The sequence below is a fragment of the Schistocerca nitens genome, chromosome 3, assembly GCF_023898315.1.
Source record: "Schistocerca nitens isolate TAMUIC-IGC-003100 chromosome 3, iqSchNite1.1, whole genome shotgun sequence".
Classification (NCBI taxonomy): domain Eukaryota; kingdom Metazoa; phylum Arthropoda; class Insecta; order Orthoptera; family Acrididae; genus Schistocerca; species Schistocerca nitens.
In genome coordinates this window covers 284007156-284029147 of record NC_064616.1, presented here as the reverse complement: position 1 = coordinate 284029147, position 21992 = coordinate 284007156, and the positions used below count along the sequence as shown (strand labels likewise).

General features: G+C 43.4%; 1 protein-coding gene across 1 annotated transcript in view; it reads right to left on the bottom strand.

Annotated features, from left to right (window-relative positions):
- The window catches only part of LOC126248252 (uncharacterized), a 338750-nt gene that overhangs the window by 162456 nt on the left and 154302 nt on the right, over positions 1 to 21992 (bottom strand). The window contains exon 2 of the mRNA XM_049949102.1: positions 1757 to 1922. Coding sequence (XP_049805059.1) covers positions 1757 to 1922 — 166 coding nt within the window. The remainder of the gene's footprint in view (positions 1 to 1756; positions 1923 to 21992) is intronic.

Sequence of the window (21992 nt, the reverse complement as noted above, 5' to 3'; positions counted from 1 at the left end):
GCTTCCCGGCCACTAGGTCCAACCGTTTATGCGTCACGATGTAGCAGTGTTCGTGAGTGCTGAAGCCTCACCAGTTCAGGAAAGGCTGCTGGTGATAGAAGACCAAACCATTTAACCCTCTTGTAGGTCGTTCATCGTAACAACTTTTATTAATAAATATGACAATGATACCTGGAGGACAGTAAAGGAAATTTGACAGAAATAAAATCCAAAACAAAATTTCATAAAAAATTTCGAAACCATTTCAAATCTAAACTGCTTGATGGCTAGGTGATGCTTCAACGAACTTCGACGGCCGAAACTGACACCGTTTTCCACACTGAAGACCCGAAGAAACTGGTAATGTGTGTGCGAGTACAGTGATACCTAAACAGGCAGACTACGGCGCTGCGGTCGGCAACGCCTATAAGACAACAACTGTGTGGCGCAGTAGTTAGATCGGTTACTGCTGCTACAATGGCAGGTTATCAAGATTTAATTGAGTTTGAACGTGGTTTAATAGTCTGCGCACAATCGATGGGACATATCTCCGAGGTAGTGATGAAGTGGTGTACCGTTACTATCAAGAACCCGGTAAAACATCAAATCGACTTCACTGCGGCCGGAAAGAAGGTCCTGCAAGAACGGGACCAACAACGACAGAAGGGAACCGTTCAGCGTGACAGAAGTGCAACCTTTCCGCAAATTGCTACAGATGTCAATGCTGTGACATCATCAAGTGTCAGCGTGTGAACCGTTCAACGAAACATCATCGATATGGGCTTTCTGAGCCGAAAGCCCACTCGTATACCCTTGACTACACGACACGAAGCTTAATACTTGGTACCAACAACACTGACATTGGACTGTTATTGACTGGAACCATGTTGCCTGGTCGGACGAGCCTAGTTTCAAATTGTGTCGAGCAGATGGACGTGTACGGGTATGCTGAAAACCTCATGAATCCACGGGCCCTGCACGTCAGCAGGTGACTGTTGAAGCTGGTGGAGGCTCTGTAATGGTGTGGGCGTGTGCAGTTGGAGTGATATGGGACCCCTGATACGTCTAGAGACGAATCTGACACGTGATACATACGTGAGCATCTTGTCTGATCAGTAGCATCTATTCATGTCCATTGTGCATGCCGACGGACTTGGGCAATTCCAGCAGGTCAATGCGACATCCTACACGTCCATAGTTGCTACAGAGTGACTCCAGGAACACTCTTCTGTGTTTTAACACTTCCGCTGGCCACCGAACTCCCCAGACATGAACACTGAGCATGAGAGGTCTGCAACCCCCTCGTAATCTTACATATTTATTGACAGCCCTGCAAGATTCATGGTGTCAATTCCCTCCAGCACTACTTTAGTCATTAGTCGAGCCCATGCCACGTCGTGTTGCGGCATTTCTGCCTCCTCACAGGGGGCCTACACGATGTAAGGCAGGTGTACCAGTTTCTTTGGCTCTTCAGTGTCTATTCAATGTGCGAACTGCACCAGTTAACTTACAAATGGCTGGTCATATTATTGTTCGAATCTGACACCGTTGAAGTTCCAACACCGAAACTCACACATGCCTATACCAAGTCTTTGGCGCTTCAGTGCAGAAAACGGTGACAGTTTCGGCCATCGAAGTTCGTTGAAACATCAAGCAGTTTAGATGTCGAATTGTTTCGAAATTTTCAAAATACTGAGGCAATACAGCACTGTCCGAGTCAACGTTAATACTAGCGAGTAGAAAATTTTGCCTGTCCGTGTTTGTGATTTCGACTTACTCGTCCATGAGGATGACGTTGTTACCGATGCGTCGATGGCAGTGCCCCCAGATGGGGATGGCGTCGGCGGTGATGTCGACCTGCGAGTACTGCACGCTGGACGTGGCCGTCGACTGCATCACGTACTTGCCCTGCAGCTCGACGGGGAAGTAGCACGCCGCGCGCCCTGCAACAACGCTACAGCTGGAGTTGGAGTGGAAGCACAGCGCGCGGAAGTGTAAAAACTGTCCCATAGCGTTGCTACGAGACACGCTTGGTAAGGCTATGTTTACGTTGGACCTATGAATAAAAAACATGATCAAATGTGAGTGAAATCTTATGGGACTTAACTGCTAAAGGTCATCAGTCCCTAAGCTTACACACTAATTAACCTAAATTACAATTTTGGTAAACATTTTTGGAATACAGTGATCAATAGATTATTATATTTTAACTAAAGTTCAGTCTTTATCACAACACTTATGTCTCAATAACATAAGTGACCGATTTCGGTTGCCGGCCGAAGTGGCCGTGCGGTTAAAGGCGCTGCAGTCTGGAACCGCAAGACCGCTACGGTCGCAGGTTCGAATCCTGCCTCGGGCATGGATGTTTGTGATGTCCTTAGGTTAGTTAGGTTTAACTAGTTCTAAGTTCTAGGGGACTAATGACCTCAGCAGTTGAGTCCCATAGTGCTCAGAGCCATTTGCACCATTTTTTTTTGCACCGATTTCGGTTATATTTATATAACCATCTTCAGACCTATGGCTCCCTTGGAGGATGGTAGGCGGAGCTCTCTTCAGCTGCTACGAAGTAAACTGATCTTGTTGCAGCTGAAGATAGCTCCGCCTACCATCCTCCCAGGGAGCCATAGGTCTGAAGATGGTTACATAAATATAACCGAAACCGGTCACCTATGTTATTGAGACATAAGTGTTGTGATCAAGACTGAACTTTAGTTAAATTATAATAACCTAAATTATCTTAAGGATAAATACACACACCCATGCCCGAGGGAGGACTCTAACCTCCCCCGGGACCAGCCGCACAGTACCTGTGAATCTGTAGTAGAGCAGCAACTAAAGCAAAGCGAGGCTCAAAATTCTGGCGTTGACACCTGTTAACAGCTACGTACTAAGAGGTGTGTGTGTGTGTGTGTGTGTGTGTGTGTGTGTGTGTGTGTGTGTGTGTGGGCGCGCGCGCGCGCGCGCTGGCTTTGGAGGGGAAACTGCAGTAGTCATGAATCTATCACGTACGCATTGCCCTTTATTTCGTACTACAGTTACTGGAAAACAAAACAGTGTGTGGTTAACAAGACTTTTCTCTTGAAGACCACTTTGTGCAACTGTAAATACACAATCATTTGAAAAAATTACACAGGTGCTTCTCTAAATTGCAACTTTTCCTTTTTTGCAGATATAAAAACTGGTCAGTCATTTTCTCTTTTCGTGTTGTAGTTGGAGATATTTCGAAAATCGTAAGAGACGTAATTAAAGTTTTATTCATATACAAGATTGCAGATGTAGATCATTTCAGTAAAATTGCGTACGAGTACCAAAATAATTGGTTTTTTCCTAACTGCCTAGGAAGTGGAAAGGAAAACTCATTCAAATGATTTCCTCTACCCACTGTACCACTACGTTCAGGAACTACGAACGGTATCCTTGTTACAAGGGCTGGTTGATATCAAGCGACAGTTCATAAATATTAATATTAGTTAGGTACAAGACCATCTTCCGCAGCCGCTGTTATGATAAATTATTATTGCTTTTTTGTTTTAAGCTTACAGCAACTGCAATAAGCTTAAGATGGAAAAAACCGGTAATTAATATGAGTGATTAGGTAAGATAAAGCGATGGTATAACATTTAGGGTTTCAGATTTCTTTCTGCTTTTGCCAGATGAGAGTCTCAAAATTTTTGATGACAGCACTTTACTAAACTGTAACAGGACACATTTCGTCATTTTAGGATATAACGATTATCCACTTTCACACGGTGTATTAAAAACCTAACGTACGGCATAAGATGATAAAGAATATTAAGACAGAATGAGCATTTGTATAATGTACTGTAAATGGAAAATCTTGGCCGAAGAAATAGAAGTTCAGTAGATGCAGTCGAAAATACTGTTTAATACATTTGCTTGCTGCACAATTTAATAATCGACAAAGAACGTACTAAATTTTGTATCACAGGAAAAAAACTTCACATCCAATAAATGTGACGCAAAACCAGTTATCCATCACAAGACGAAATCAAAAAGGCTGCAAATATTCACGATCTCTTCCTTGTGCAACTGTGGGCAAAAATGATTAAAATTTCTGTTTGCCTGCCTGTTAATGTTGTCTGAATAGATGGACAGTCTTGTCAATGTGGTGTACCGGTAACATCTAACATCACTGTTTAAGTCAGCGACCCTCTCTCCATAAGATAAAAAGTTATTTTTGTAAACCGGACTTTCACATAGACTCGCCACGCAGGAAGATATATTAGTTACACTTCAGTTTCAAAAGAAAGTCCGAACGGGTAATGGACATTGACTGGTAACAAGTGTAACCAAACCAGGGGAATTCGTCGCGACATCTTAAAACTACATCGTCGTTCGTTGCTACTCTCTTTACATCTAAAATTGCAGACAGCTCTACACTCAAAGCTTTTAGTCGTGTTATACCTCCAATCCGCCCGGATTTTTTTGTTTTTCTAGTGTTACCAGCCAGTGTCGGAAACTACTAAAATGTGAATATAGCGGATGGCTATAATTAAAGTGATGCTACTCACAGAGGTCCAGTGTTGCTCGTAATTATCGTATGGCAGCGAAAGTTTCTAGATATTTTAATGCATTATGCGGAACCAATTTGCACTGAAAGAAAGTTAGTTTAAATTTTGGACACCATTTGAGAATTTGGCGCTGTGAATTCAAGAAAGGCGTTTAGACATGTTGCCATATGTAATGGATTAGGAAAGGGACGTGGCCGGAATTGGTCAAACGAGTGAAAAAGGCATAATGTTGAGTATTATTAAGCAATGTTTATAAAAGTGTTCAATATGAGCACCGGAGACGTTGACGAGATGCTGCATCCGCAGACAACAGTTGGTCGCAGGAGGTCTGGTGGAATCTATGCAGCGTGTCCCTGTATACTGACTTTCAGAGTAGATAGAGACCGAATGTATCCCTGCTGAAGGCATTCTTTTAGGTATCCTAAAGCCAAAAGTCACAAGGATTCACATCAGGTGATCTCACAGGATATGCACCAGAAAAACCTCTGGAGATAACACGTTCGTGGGAGGTTGTGTTAACCATATCTTTCACTACGGGAGCGACATGGGGTGTCGCCCGTCTTTAATGATAACTGTGGTTTCACACAGCTGCGCTCTTCCAAAGCAGGAATCACCTGTTGTAGAAGAAGGTCTCAATGTGCAGACGCCACGGTACTGTTGACAGGCTCTCTGGCTGCATTCCCTTTTCAACAAGAACGGACCAGGAACGAAGCTCCTTTTGAATCCTCACCCCACAGTCACATACAGAGACTGCAATGGATGGATTACAGTTGCTGTTGTTCGTTTTGATGGTAATAAAGTGAAAACTGTTACTGGTTTGGAAGCATTCAATGCAAGAGATGTAATATCTTATCGTACTTTTCATGTGGGAGAAGTGTATAATAAAGATTTGGGACTGTCATACTTTGTATCTAACCAGTCATTTTATTTAAGAACAAGAAATCATCGTAAAGCAGGAATCACCTGTTGTAGAAGAAGGTCTCAATGTGCAGACGCCACGGTACTGTTGACAGGCTCTCTGGCTGCATTCCCTTTTCAACAAGAACGGACCAGGAACGAAGCTCCTTTTGAATCCTCACCCCACAGTCACATACAGAGACTGCAATGGCTCTTCGTGCACTGGACGCGCTTTAACAGTACCACAAATTCGACAGTTCCCTATGTTCACTGCACGCTGTAGTGTAAAATGTGCCTCGTCACTCCATAGAATATTTATTGCCTGGCCACATGTCAACTTCGATCCGTGGCAGGAGGTGGTGGTCACATTCTGAACGTTGCTACTGATCAGGAGGTCTCAGTTGCTGCACCACCTTGTTCTTGTGCAGGTACCGATGTAATATAGACTGCAGGACGTTCTATATTGTTCAAAGTGGGATGGACAATTCTTGTGACACTGGACGAGCAGTAGACCACCCATCATCATCATCAAACCATTTAATGACATCAGGCCTCTCCTCAGACCTTTCAGTTGACGATACACACTTAATCCAGCACGGCAATTGCTACTGTTTAAAAAACCACACATCCCTAACAGCGCAGGGTCTCTTCTCGATAGCCATATTGTTTACTCACGTTGTGGCTTGTCAAATGACAGCGTGGATGTCAATGTATAGTGCCAGATTTGCACCTGGTGGCCAAAATGGGAACTATTTTTTTCAGCGTAAATTTGTTCCACATTAACGCATTAGCGTATCTACCAAGTTTCGCTGCCATATGATAATTACAGCCAATATTTGACCTCCGTGAGAAACTGCACTTTAATTATAACCATACGATAGTAAGTGTTCACATTTATGTGAAAGTGTGAAGGTTACATGCTCGACAGTAAAATGAGTACAAATTTCATACAAACAACACTCGCCCAGTTAACAACATTGTAGGTAGTAGTATCCATTAGGAAAAAAAAAAACGTTAGTTTTGTTTACCTGGCCCTTAACTAAATGTTATTTCTTCTTTTTTCCATTTTGGCTATCTGTGTATCACCTTAACTCAGATCAGCTGCTGAGCTGCTATTCTATATCCGTCTTTTTTCGTTGTGACACTCCCACTGTTCTGTCCGTGTTTCTCTCATAGGTCTTATCCTTACTTGGGCACGTAGTTGCCTCATTTTTTAAATTTGAAATTTACATTTCAGCAAATCTTTACTGTATTACTATTTCTTTACGACAGAAATTTCCGACTTTTGCTGCACTGGGGCATTGAAGTAACAATGGAGACAGAAAAAAAGTGTGCCGGACCGGGATTCGAACCCAGATTTCCCGCTCTACGCAAACGGTCGCCTTAACCGCTTCGGCAATCCGAGCACGTCTCCATATACCACACATTACAGAGTGCTTTCCCCTCTCCATTATTTATCTTCGCTCGCAGCCCTACTGTATTCCGCTAGAGGTCGGACATTGGCCATCTGAAAGATGGATGTGCTGTCAGGCGCATATGTTATAGAGGCATGGTGTCTGGACATACATAAATTAGCATTTCTCCCAGCTGTCCGTGACCTATTTGATCAAGCGTACTTTAACACTGATACGTCCATCTTCCTGGGCCCATTACAAAGGTGTTTCGACGATCAAAGCCCTTTTACTGATGGGGTAGCACTATCCTCCTCAGACGCCCACGTGCATGAAGTTCTAGCCCTCCAGCTAGTCCTGTTTTTACAAGATTCAGATTTTCTGCTGCGTGTAATGCTGCACAGCGGATCAGTCTGGAGTAATGTCTCAAATTTGTACAGATTCTTTTAAGATTTTCATATAGATCCGTTTCTATTATTCGTATACCCATGCCTTCTTTTTTTGTCAAACCCATTCCCGTCCATTCTCCTTGGAATTTAAATGTTCCTACCTTCTGATTTTTTTCGCCCTCCTTAGCAGTCTAGAAGTCTTCGTCTACTTGCAAAGTGAGGAATATATGAACATTCCTTAATCATTCATTGTTCTGAAAATATAAACAGGCTTATTTTTAGTGATAAAAATATTTGGTTACTAAAATTTCGTTGTTTGTATCGGCCAATATCTGTTCTCGTTCGGTTGTACCAGTATCAGTAAAGTTGGAACTAAACCCGCTGTGGCAGGCGGTACTGAAAAATAGAATAGCGCATGCGTGGAGGACACACTGACGTGTGCGGGTCTTTGTTCGCTTTTGGCAGAGGAAGCGTTGCACAACACACGTCACACCTGTAGCCGCCCAGCCCCGCGACCCGAAATTCAGCTCATTTCATGTATTCTTCACAACAAGATACTTTAGGTTTATCGTGATACCGGACATTGACACCAGTAAAAGTATACAATAGCAAAACATGGGTCTGCAGTCTAAGCGTTACAGTCTCCAGTATGAAATATTTTCCTGGATGGTACAACCGCATTTGAAACGTTAATCTTTCGATTAAGTTCCGCCGGCCGAAGTGGCCGTGCGGTTCTAGGCGCTACAGTCTGGAGCCGCGTGACCGCTACGGTCGCAGGTTCGAATCCTGCCTCGGGCATGGATGTGTGTGATGTCCTTAGGTTAGTTAGGTTTAAGTAGTTCTAAGTTCTAGGGGACTGATGACCACAGCAGTTATGTCCCATAGTGCTCAGAACCATTTGAACCATTTGATTAAGTTCCATCTAACTGGGCTCACGAGGGGGACTATCAGATCTCTTGATCATGTATTTTGACGAGTCTTGGGTATGCTGTAGAGGGGCCCTCTCTTGAGTAACAGGTTAGAGACCGAGCTTCTGTAAAGTTTGGAATGTAGGAGACGAGATACTGGCAGAAGTAAAGCTGTGAGGACGGGGCGTGAGTCGTGCTTAGGTAGCTCAGTTGGTAGAGCACTCGGCCGCGAAAGGCAAAGGTCCCGAGTTCGAGTCTCGGTCCGGCACACAGTTTCAATCTGCCAGGAAGTTTCATATCACCGCACACTCCGCTGCAGAGTGAAAATCTCATTCTGGAGGTTAGAGACCTTTCATGTGACTGCCCCCTGTTTAGAAGAAAATCGATGTTGAAATTTTGTGCGTACTTCCTGTACCCATAATGTTAGTCATGTTTTGATCAAGCGAGCATAGCGCAGCGGCTAAGATTCACAGCTACCACGCTGGTGGTACCGGTTCACATCTTGTCCCTACACTTTCCTTTACATTATTCAGACATGGGGAGGGCAGACTGATCAGACACTTTACGATTAAATCTTTGCAGATTAAAGAAAGCAAGCACCTGCACCGAACAAATTATCCCAACCAGATGTACACCACTTTGCCAACCCTACGATATTTACATTTACAGGAAGGTTAAAATTTAAAAAATTAAAAATGCTCCCAATTTGCTAAAAAGTGACAGGAATTTTTTCGAGGGAAGACTTCATAAAAATTAAATTTTGTAATTCTGCATCAATTTAACGTACCTTCTTCCACGGGAATGATCCAATACGCGTGGTTCGGATCGAAGAACGGACAATGTTTGAAGTGAAACGAGCCGGCCGCGGTGGCCGTGCGCTTCTAGGCGCTCCGGTCCGGAGCCGCGCTGCTGCTACGGTCGCAGGTTCGAATCCTGCCTCGGGCATGGATGTGTGTTATGTCCTTAGGTTAGTTACGTTTAATTAGTTCTAAGTTCTAGGGGACTGATGACCACAGCAGTTGAGTCCCATAGTGCTCAGAGCCATTTGAACCATTTTTGAAGTGAAACGTACTGTGTTTTCCTGTATCGCTTCTGAAAAATTCGTGTGCATGCTAGGTAATAACTTTCATTAAACGTGCATGCCGTTCTACTTCTTTAATCTATTCTGCAACAAACTGAATACGCATTTGAAGAAAAAATGCTATGATTGATTCATTAATGAAATTAGTACTGCGAACATGACTTTGTGAATAATTCTGCATGACATACTATTCAGTGATATACTGAACGAAGAAATAAAGTACACATGCAGAATTTGGACCCGTACGCCAGTGTGTTAGGTGTGAACCTTAGCCGCTGCGCTCCGCTCGCTTCCTAGAAACATGGCTAACGTTATGCGTCTAGGAGGTACGCATAAAACTTGAACATACACTTTCTCCTAAACTTTGTGCCGTCGCACGAGCAGCCGCTTGCCATGCACTCAGGACAGGTCCCTTTCCAATATACGTAAGCCTCAAAGTCAATTATTAACATATCCGATTGTCCCCTCATCATGTTTCTCCCATGGCACATTATTTGGTAATGCGTGCACGAAAAATAATGTGCCAATTTGGTCCAAGATAGACTGGATGAGCAAGGGTGTATCTTAGTCTTCGTTATCATCTGCATTTTCTGTCTAGAGTCACCTCAAAAGTGAAGCGAACAGCTTTCTAGTCGATACGGTTGAAGAACTGGAGCAGCTAACTGTACAGTATTGCAAGAATATGCGAAGAATGCACGTGGACCAGCACCGTTAACAATTACATATGTGCAATAAATTCTAGCAGTTTAATTATTTTTGAAGGTTCTCTATATGTGAAGTTTGAAGATAAGTTGGTGGGGACTTCATCGGAATGCTCGCAGTTCCGAACAAATTTGTACCAACTACTACAATATTTCATACGCAAGTCAGCGGCGGTTTGTAATCACACATTCACAATTACCTCGTGAATGGCTCAACTGCGGAACCATGGTTATTGGAAAGATTTTTGCTTTTATTATCGTATAGTTTTACCTGTGTTTTCACAACTAATTACAATATTCCCTGTACAGCTTTATGCTGTCTCACATCGATTCTTTATTTCCACATTTTCAGAAGGCGTTTGGTAGTTCATCACAAACGAATTCCAATCATTTTGCATGCCTATGGAGTATCGTCTCAGTTGTACGACTGGATTCGCGATTTCCTGTCAATAAGATAACATGATGACTGGGTGTTGTGTTCTGTCCTTATGTTACTTAGGTTTAAGTAGTTCTAAGTTCTAGGGGACTGATGACCATAGATGTTAAGTCCCATAGTGCTCAGAGCCATTTGACCCATTTTTGAGTAAGATAACAATTCTTAGTAATAGCTGGAAAGTCATCTAGTGAAACAGTGATACCTCGTGTTCCCAAAAATGCATTGTTATAGGCCTTCTGCTATTTCTAATCTGTATAAATGATTCAAGAGAATCTGAGCAGGTCTCTTAGATTGTTTCCAGATAATGTCTACCAACTGAGAGCATTTGCCCGCGAAAGGCAAAGGTCCCGAGTTCGAGTCTCGGTCCGGCACACAGTTGTAATCTGCCAGGAAGTTTCAAAACACCCAATCTCCGAGCGGAGTAGATCCCGACACGGCCGGGAATTAACACGAACGCTGGTCCCTTCGGTTAGAAATCTGACTCCATAGTTTCCGAGGCGGACATAGTGATAGGCAAGTCGAAGTGCTCATAGCTGTTAAGGTATGAACTTTGGAGCCTATGTTTACTAGACTTTTTTCCTAAGAGTGACCGTTGCTGTCATTCCTGAATTGTGACCATTCGCCCTGAGACTCCCTGTAGATATCCGTATCACCTGCAGAATGTCTGAGGTTACTACTCCTTTTTAGTTTGTTCTAAGTTCCTTGTGTTTCATGCACCGCATGTACCTATTTTATTTATCGTACCAATTGGACGAAAGTTGGTGAAGCACATATGAATCTTTTGTTTTTGAAGGGGCGTAAGTCGACCGACCCACATTTGGGGGGAAATTGAGAGAAACTGTGTATTTTTATAACAAATTAATGTGGCTATATTTATTGGGATTTTTTATGCTAGATGATGCCAGTCTGATTGGCAGAGAAGATACAAAATTTGTAATAATGTATTTTGGTAACGTGATTTATCATTAAATGTCGGACTCGTGCCTTTAAGAAAATAAATGTAGAAGGTACTGAAATCGGACACACTTTTTTACTCGTATTATCATCTTGATTGAACACAATTTAACACATACAGTTCTACATTATACACTATTAATGAATCATCAGCATCAACAACAATCAGTGTGTGACAATCCACCGACTCGTCGTTTCGACTATCATTGTTTACTGGCCGCTTCATTAATTTCTTCATAGAAAGGTTGGTGTTCGTCAGACAGATCTCGTTGGAAAAATTTGAAGTCTTTGATTATATCGCTGTTTGCAACCTTTCCAGATGGATAAGCTAGTTTTTCTCGTGTAGTGTGTAGACCACTTTGGAGGCCAAGAGAAAACAGTGTAATTAATATGTTCTCTGATCGCTGTACAAGCTGTGTTATCAAAAAGTGACAAGTGCTGACAGAGAACGCATCCATCCCTTGTCTTTTAGTACGTTCAGAAATTTTTGTCCCGCTGTAGTTAACCTGCCACGTTGTCTTGGAAGCTACTATTTCAGTAGCAGCAACCTCTGCAACAAGAAATTTACCTGGTTTCGAACTTTTTAAGAAGCACACCTGTGACATGCACAAAAAACGTTCTGTCCTGTTTACACAGTTTCCTTTCTACAATACGGAAATCCCTATGAAACAGTTAAAACACTAACCTCTTACTGGAAAGTGATGCTGAATCTCTTAGAATTGGTTACGTAGAGCAGAAGTCAACCTTTATGCCAAATACAGTGAGTGATGTGCGAGTAGAAAGTGTTAAATCATAAGCAGTGCTAACAACTAAGCTCTATCTTTGCTTTTAAGAGAGCTCGAGTCACTGCTGCTGTTCTTATAAAAATAAGATCGGTTTTCAGATCCTATAAAATGTACACTATGACGGACTTTTACCACTGTAACGTTAGTTCTTGCAGTTACATATGTAGTATCTGAGTCAAAAGAAAACTCAAATCACCAAATTATGGACCGATGCCCTTTCAGAAATTTTTAGGAAGACACAGTCACAAGGGAAGTGATCCCGAATTTTGTGTGTGTGTGTGTGTGTGTGTGTGTGTGTGTGTGTGTGTGTGTGTGTGTGTAACTTCTATAACATTCTTGCAGTGTAAATCTGGTGGTGAAGGCTTGCTCCTTCGAAACCCCGACTCCGTTGCTTTTGCATTGAGAAAGGTCGCTGATCCTACATTTTAACAACCACTACTTCGCATCCATTGCTAAGAAATTCAAAGAAACGCAAGTGACATTTATGCAGTGATGAGGCAGTTACCGACTTGTGGGAGGAAATTCAGCTAGCGCGAGCAGGAGCAACGCGCCGTCGCTGCTATCTGCACGCCAGTGGCGGAACTAATCTGCTTCACATTGCGGTACGCTGCGAAATAACACGCTACTCTTCCTGCCAGTTCTGGAAACTCCGGCGTTTTGGCTGAGCTTCGTTGGAAAACACCCCTGACGAGAACAGGTCTCGGCAACCCACACCGTCAAGGCAGCGCCATATCAATCACAGGCTCCTATTTCGCATTCCACTCTATAGATACTTCCTAACACGTTCTTCGTAATGGAGAGGCATCGTCAAAAACACAAGTGCCGGAAGAAAAGGAGACAGCACGCTTACTTCTCAAAATAACACACAGAGCGAGCCTTAACGGACCCAACAAAATAACCCAGAACAACCTCCAATATTTTCGGAGTATTTTGGCATAACGAACTCTTCGTCGGTGGCTCGTTACTGAACATTTTCATTTCGTTTGCTTTCTTACCCACATTTATCTTTGTATTGGCATTGATTTGAAAGTATTTATGAAACAATGATAGCACTGTGTTTTGTTTGGAAAAAACCTGTCGTATTCGTTGACGTTACTTGGCCGCGCGGAGTGGCCGAGTGGTTTGATGTGCCGTGGCATGGACTGCAGACCCTCCCGCCGGAGATTCGAGTCCGTCGAGCGTGCGCAGCAGAGTGTGTGTGTGTGTGTGTGTGTGTGTGTGTGTGTGTGTGTACGCGCGAGCGATTAGCTTGAGTTAGTTTCAGTTGGTTTAAGTAGTGTGTAAGTGTAGGGACCGAAGCTTGCTGTGGACATCGGGAATGCCTACTTCACTTATCGCCCGACAGCTTGCATTCGGTACTGCTCAGTTCCGTCTCTGATGTTTTTCCGGCAGCGTTGGCTGTACGTTAACAGTAACACACAGCCGTATCGTGAGGTTTACTAAAGAAGAGTTGGCCAATATGCACCGCGTGCATGGATACTGTAGTGGACTGACAAGGCAGCCAGTCCACAGTGACGGGTAACCGAAAGGCACGCGTACACACACGCCGACTGCCGTTAAGTCTGAAACAGGATACGTGATGAAAGCTATAAAGAAAAGAACGGAGCTTCTCGTATACTTAACTTTAATTCATTGTGGTACATTTCTCTTGATAATACAAGTGAGACACTCTCCAGATATGGTTAATACGCCTTGCTAGGTCGTAGCCATGGACTTAGCTGAAGGCTATTCTAACTGTCTCTCGGCAATTGAGAGAAAGGCTTCGTACGTGTAGTCGCTAGCAATGTCGTCCGTACAACTGGGGCGAGTGCTAGTAAGTCTCTCGAGACCTGCCGTGTGGTGGCGCTCGGTCCGCCATCACTGCCAGTGGCGACACGCGAGTCCGACATGTACTAATGGACCGCGGCCGATTTAAAGCTACCACCTAGCAAGTGTGGTGTCTGGCGGTGACACCACAGATACACTGCATGTACTAGGGATGACGGTTGTCTCTGAAACAATCGGTTTTCGGTTCTGTCTGTCTTTGATGCCATTTTTAACCCGACGTTAACCGCTCAAAGCAACCCTGTTTTTCCTGTAATAAACGTCGAAACTGAGCAAAGACTGAAAAAGTTTGACGATTTCAAAATACGTAGAACAAAAACATTAAATTAGGCAAATAAGGAAAACTTAATCCGTCCATAGCTCGCTTCTTTTCTCGTAAAGTGAAAAGTGGTAGAACACAATAAAAAAATCACCTATTCTTCTAATGCTTCTAGTTCTTCGAAAAACTGCTCAAAAATCATATTGTAATCGTGGATCATGCCACTATTTAGATATTACGAATAATTCGTGCTAAAGGTTGGAAACTTTGATTGAAGAATTGTTTGTCATGTTAATTTGTCCGTTTTCAAGGGCTGTAAGCAGATAACGGCATATTATGTACACACAGGCAAAAGATCAACTACTTTCTATTTTTATCGTATACTATGGATGAATTTTTTAAAGTTTTTGATTTATTACTGTAACCGTAACTTACTTCCTCTTATCTCATTGAAATTTTAGATTAATATTTTTAAGCAAATGAAGCACTGTACTTCATTGCTACGTCACTTCGTAAAGACACTTCCAGACACTGGATGGTGCCATTCTGTATTACAACAAATGTCTGACGATAACTATGAAAAAAAACTACCGTATGCACCAGATGGGGCAAGTCTAACACGAAATACACACGCATACTATTAAATAGGCCAAGTCATGTGAGTGGTGTTCGTTTATGTCAGCATTGTTATTAAAATAGGATTGATCGCTTTTCCCATTTGCTATAACAACGCAATATTTCAAACCAATGCAAATTTTACGAATAAAAATCACTCTTTTTTTAAAAATGTTAACTTAAGAACGAAAAATTTATCACTGCTGCAACGGCTAATTGATATTTTGTTCAAATGGTTCAAATGACTGAGCACTATGGGACTTAAAATCTGAGGTCATCAGACCCCTATAACTTAGAACTACTTAAACCTAACTAACCTAAGGAAATCACACACATCCATGCCCGATGCAGTATTCGAAGCTGCGGCCGTAGCGATCGCGCGGTTCCAGACTGAAGCGCCTAGAATCGCTCGGCCACACCGGCAGGCTAATTGATATTTCGGAATTTTACACTGTTATAAGATGTTTTTTTTACTAATCACAGAGTCCAGACAAATACCAAAAAGTAATGGTCATTCAGAAACGTACCAGTATCTGTTTTAACCGGTCGGTTTTCCCTATCCCTAGAATGTAATGGAAGAGCGGTACAACGACGCTACGCTGGTCCGTTCACCCAGCGAAGGCAACCGTACCGCAGTAGTTTCACATATTACTGTTGTTGCATTGCTCTGTGTTTCGTGTTGCACATTTTGGTTACTGCATGTTACATGTATTTTCACTTCTATACAGGTATTTTCGAAAAATGAAGCTAATTCTCGGTAGCTAATTGAATTAACATGTAATGAGCCACCAAGTCTCTCTCATACCAAAATACTGAGAAAATATCCCTCAACTACCCCTGGAATTTTGTCGTACGTTGGATTCTTTCCAGACTACACATTTCTCTAGAGGTACGAGACGACGAGGACGACTGTTTTGGGCGCCCAGTAACTTAAGACTTTCAACTTGAAACTAAAATATCTAGACGACATTTTCCTGACTCCACACGTTCACATTGACAGCTGATAACAAATCGTCTGCCCTCATTTTATAATTGGTTATTTCTGTTCATTGTTTATTATTATTATTATTATTTACAATGATTAACGACATGAAACTGCTTCTAATTAAATATTGTCATCCTCAGAGTAAGAATAACGTAAATGCGTGTGTGCGTGTCCGCGTTTTATTTGTAGCAAGGTTATGTAATTAAGGAGTGCGTCCTTAAAATCTAGTGCACTGAAGTGTGTATAGCACAGACAAATGTATCGGTCCTGTTGCTAGAGGAGAGCGCCAAGGGTTAGATGACAATGGCCTGTAAGTGATGTGTCCCAACCACTTCGTTACGCCTCTGTGTCCGGAAGCACCGTGCCACGCGAGACAGTATTTCAACGACTGTGGCGTATTGTCTGAGTTATCGTCACGTTGCTCGCAGTTAGTCATTCGAATAATTTCATATATGCGATTGACATGGAACCTGTCAATAAATACACTTAAACAGTGTCTCAGCAGCTCCACAAAACCACAGGCAAGTTTCCTAAACCTGAGGAAATCATACTTTAGTGTACTTCCAGCGCCAGTAGCCGCAGCCGTAGTGGACGCTACACAGATTTATACCGTTGGGCGTTAAAATCTCAACATCTGGAAGAACAGCAAATAATGAAATTTGCTTATTGTCCGTACATTGTAAAGTAGAAAAATTTAATGATGACATTTTTAGACAGTGTGAGGGTATACAGGGCATGAAACTTAGTAGTGTGTTTCCATCTCTGGCAGCAACAATGGCTGTAGCCCGGATGGGCGTTGAGTCGATCCGAGCTTGGGTTACACACACACACACACACACACACACACACACACACACACACACACACACACACACACACACACAGCGTAAGTATTATCTTCACATGTTCAGGCTGTATTTTACCGTATTCGTACAGGGAATATGGATAGGTTACGCATGTAATACATGAATGTTGTTCGTCCCGAATAATTACTTGTGGGGTTTTTTCATATATTCTGCGTATGTTAACACACAGATTTCCCACATTTGGTTGTTTCGATACGTTTTGGACACTCATTTTATGAATATTATTTAAGTATGCCCTTCATGCCCTTCTACGGTTTGCACCTGGGCGTTTTATAACTTAGACGAGACGCACACTTGTATTTATACTGTCATTTTGAAACTTTACCTATGTTGACATAGATACTGTTGATATTGTCCTTTTGCAAGGACTACTTGCACACAGATACATTTTGCTTTGGTTTATTTATTTTTGATGATTTCGCAGTTTTTCACGTACCTATCATTTTCTACAGCTGTTTTTGGAGACTGTAGGTTACTTCAGGATTTTGCAGTTTAGTTTATCACCTAACTGACCAATCACGGAATATTCTGTTAATGCTTGCTGTTTGCTTTTCCTCAGCACGATGCCAGAAGAACAATGCAATATGTCACACAGCTTGCAGCGCACATGCGTGGTTCGAAGAGGAGAATAATTGACCGTACTCCCCTGGCCACCATACTACTCTTATTTTAACCCAACCGAAGATACGCCGGACCACCACGATCGGGCTGTTGGCGCCACGGATCCTGAACCGAGAAACATAGCGCAGCTACCTACGGCAATGGAGTCAGCATGGCTCTACATCCCCTTTGGTACTTTCCAGGCCCTCACTTGACACACTTCCTGCAGGTCTCGCAGTGGTCCGTGCTGCAAGAGGTTGTTATTCCGGCTTTAGACAAGTGGTCACAATTTGAGTGGACAATGTACAACGGCTGCCATCCAAATCACTGGCTGTAGGATGAAGAGGTAGTCGTGTTGGGCGCCCAGTGGCACTCTCATACCATGTCACGAGGTGCTGGATCCATGACGAGGACGAGAATATCCTGGCACTCCACACACAAATACGTCGATTAGTACGCTGCACGCAAAACCGGGCCTCATCTGAGAGGACGATGTGCTGCCACTCTTTTGTCCAGTGTTGTTGGGCGTACCACTGTCAACGCGCCCGTTTTCAAGAAGGGACGTCGAACACACGTGCAGAACTGTAGGCCTATATCTCTAACGTATATCAGTTGTAGAATTTTGGAACACTTATTATGTTCGAGTATAATGACTTTTCTGGAGACTACAAATCTACTTTGTAGGAAACAGCATGGGTTTCGAAAAAGACGATTGTGTGAAACCCAGCTCGCGCTATTCGTCCACGAGACTCAGAGGGCCATAGACACGGGTTCCCAGGTAGATGCCGTGTTTCTTGACTTCCGCAAGGCGTTTGATACAGTTCCCCACAGTCGTTTAATGAACAAAGTAAGAGCATGTGGACTATCAGACCAATTGTGTGATTGGATTGAAGAGTTGCTAGATAACAGAACGCAGCATGTCATTCTGAATGGAGAGACGTCTTCCGAAGTAAGAGTGGTTTTAGGAGTGCCGCAGGACCGCTGCTATTCACTATCTATCTATCTATCTATCTATCTATCTATCTATCTATCTATCTATCTATCTATCTATCTATCTATCTATCTATCTATCTATCTATCTAACCTTGTGGATAACATCGGAACTTCACCGAGGCTTTCTGCGGATGATACTGTAGTATATCGTGAGGTTGTAACAATGGAAAATTGGACTGAAATGCAGGAGGATCTGCAACGAATTGACGCATGGTGCAGGGAATGGCAATTGAATCTCAATGCAGACAAGTGTAATGTGCTGCAAATACAAAGAAAGAAAGATCCTGTATCATTTAGCTAGAATATAGCACGTCAGCAACTGGAAGCAGTTAATTCCATAAATTATCTGGGAGGAGGCATTAGGAGTGATTTAAAATTGAATGATTATATAAAGTTGATCGTCGGTAAAGCAGATGCCAGACAGATTCATTGGAAGAATCCTAAGGAAATGCAGTCCGAAAACATAAGAAGTAGGTTACAGTACACTTGTTCGCCCACTGCTTTAATATTGCTCACCAGTGTGGGATCCGTACCAGATAGGGTGTATAGAAGAGAGAGAGAGAGAGAGAGAGAGAGAGAGAGAGAGAGAGAGAGAGAGAGAGAGAGAAGATCCAACGGAGAGCAGCGCGCTTCGTTACAGGATCATTTGGTAATCGCGAAAACGTTACGGAGATGATAAACTCCAGCGGAAGACTCTGCAAGAGAGACGCTCACTAGCTCGGTACGGGCTTTTGTTGAAGTTTCGAGAACATACCTTCACCGAGGAGTCAAGCAGTATATTGCTCCCTCCTACGTTTATCTCGCGAAGAGACCATGAGGATAAAATCAGAGAGATTAGAGCCCACACAGAGGCATACCGACAATCTCTTTCCACGAACAATACGAGACTGGAACAGAAGGGAGAAACGATAGAGATACTCAAAGTACCCTCCGCCACACACCTAGCGGAGTATGGATGTAGATGTAGACATAAAAAATGGTCACATTGCCGATAGTCGGTGGTGTTCCAGATGTCCTCGCACTGTCCTCGTGGGCACTTTTCTTGCTGCAAACATGCCCGTTTCCTTATTGAAGGTCCATGTCAGGCTTGTCGATCCTGCACGGCTGGGAAAAGAATGTGTCCTCTGTGCCGCTAGTTGGGTGGTGCCGTCAGGATCTTGCATGGCGTAGAGTATAGCCGTCCTGAACGTATCTTACTACATGTTCACAAAACATGGGATCTTTAACGCCAGCAGCAATATTGGGGAATAACAAACCATCGTCTCGATAAGACAAGATCCTGCGCCGGCCGCTGTGACCGAGCGGTTCTAGGCGCTTCAGTCCGGAACCGAGCTGCTGCTGCTACGGTCGCAGGTTCGAATCCTACCTCGGGCACGGATGTATGTGATGTCCTTAGGTTAGTTAGGTTTAAGTAGTTCAATGTTCTAGGGGACTGATGACCTCAGTTGTTAAGTCCCATAGTGCTTAGAGCCATTTGAACCATGATCCTGCCTCTTTCGAATTCAGATACGTACTGGCCCATGTTCCTCCTCCTCTTCCTCCTCCTCCTCCTCCTCCTCCTCCTCCTCCTCCTCCTCCTCCTCCTCCCATAAGGCACACCATCTTTTCACCATGAACTAACTTTCAAACGCGATTTCTGAGTGAGAAATCCGCTGTGTAAGTGGGCGATCACAAAGTTTCCGTTCGCAGGCCGTACAGTGCAGAATCGGTACGCCAATCAGCCAAAATCGCCGTGAGAACTGAGGCATTCATCCCACCGGTGCACCAGGTCGAAGATACCCCATTTGATAAAACAGTGTGTCCTGCTGCCCGAAGAAGTTCGTAACTGCTGTTTCAGAACCTCATCCGACAGGGATCGTCAATCCCTCAGTCTTCTCTACGGGACCGAAGGCGTGATAATCGCATGGGTAGAGATCAGGCCTATAGGGGCGGGGGATAGGAGGAGGTGGGGGAGACGAGGGGGTAGGAGCTGCTCACGAGACCTCCGATATGGGACCGTGCGTTATCATGAAGCAACAGCACCCCTTCACACGAACCATTCCACAATGGTGGTTTTCGACAGAAATGCTACACCGTATACATTCTTCATTCTTCGATGGATGTCTACCGTTGTTTGTCTTTCGGCAGTCAATGAAAGAATAACAACACGTTGGTTCTGTTAGGGCGTATTTGATGGTAACGTCACCACAGTTCACGTTTCCACATTTTCTGCACGCACTTCGGAAGACGACAATGCTACACTAGTCCCTTGCCTACATGTCTGTGCTCATACACCAGCATCGCAACGCGCTACGTTGCAGCAACGCCCTCTAAGGGAAGCTTATTGATCGCCCTCTTTTAGACGGGGTTATTCCTACATACTTCGTGCGGAAACGCTGAAACAAACATTTGCGTATCCAGGTACGTAGTGCACACTTCATGTCAGTTTGTCGTTTGCTGTACGGTGCTGTAATTTTAATGGCTAGCGGTGTATTAGGCACGCCTGCGTTTCTCCGTGATTTTCTTTCGCCACAAAGTTGTAAGCTGCGGTCTGAAACTCGTCCAGAGAATGCGGAGCGTGGCGCGGTATATCCGGTGTCTCTACGACACGCCGCGGTGCTCCTCTTTACGAGTCTAACCGCACTGGAATCCGTTTACTTTGCAACCCTCGCCAACACTTTCGCACACTGTCACACGTTAGTTTTCACATGTTGTTGTTGTTGTCTTCAGTCCTGAGACTGGTTTGATGCAGCTCTCCATGCTACTCTATCCTGTGCAAGCTTTTTCATCTCCCAGTACCTACTGCAACCTACATCCTTCTGAATCTGCTTAGTGTATTCATCTCTTGGTCTCCCTCTACGATTTTTACCCTCCACGCTGCCCTCAAATACTAAATTGGTGATCCCTTGATGCCTCAGAACATGTCCTACCAACCGATCCCTTCTTCTGGTCAAGATGTGCCACAAACTTCTCTTCTCCCCAATCCTATTCAATACTTCCGCATTAGTTATGTGATCTACCCATCTAATCTTCAGCGTTCTTCTGTAGCACCACATTTCGAAAGCTTCTATTCTCTTCTTGTCCAAACTATTTATCGTCCATGTTTCACTTCCATACATGGCTACACTCCATACAAATACTTTCAGAAATGACTTCCTGACATTTAAATCTATACTCGATGTTAACAAATTTCTCTTCTTCAGAAACGCTTTCCTTGCCATTGCCAGTCTACATTTTATATCCTCTCTACTTCGACCATCATCAGTTATTTTGCTTCCCAAATAGCAAAACTCCTTTACTACTTTAAGTGTCTCATTTCCTAATCTAGTTCCCTCAGCATCACCCGACTTAATTAGACTACATTCCATTATCCTCGTTTTGCTTTTGTTGATGTTCATCTTATATCCTCCTTTCAAGACACTGTCCATTCCATTCAACTGCTCTTTCAAGTCCTTTGCTGTCTCTGACAGAATTACAATGTCATCGGCAAACCTCAAAGTTTTGAGTCCAAATTTCAGCAATGTATGTGAGACGCCATCCTGCCAATTACTGAATCTAACAGGATTTATAATAACCGGCTGTAAAAAAATATTACATCTGAATAAACACAGAGAAAATGACGGCTGCAATATCTTTACTGAAAGCCCAATTGGCGCACGATAGGTGTGACCGTAGACAATGGTCCACAGCCATGATAAGTTTCTTGAACAACACTGTCATGTCGCAAACACAATCAAATCCGAGAGCAGGGACGCCAAAGAAGTGCAAGACGTGGCACTGAAGCACGTTTATTACTGGCACTAACGTAGAGAGAGAGA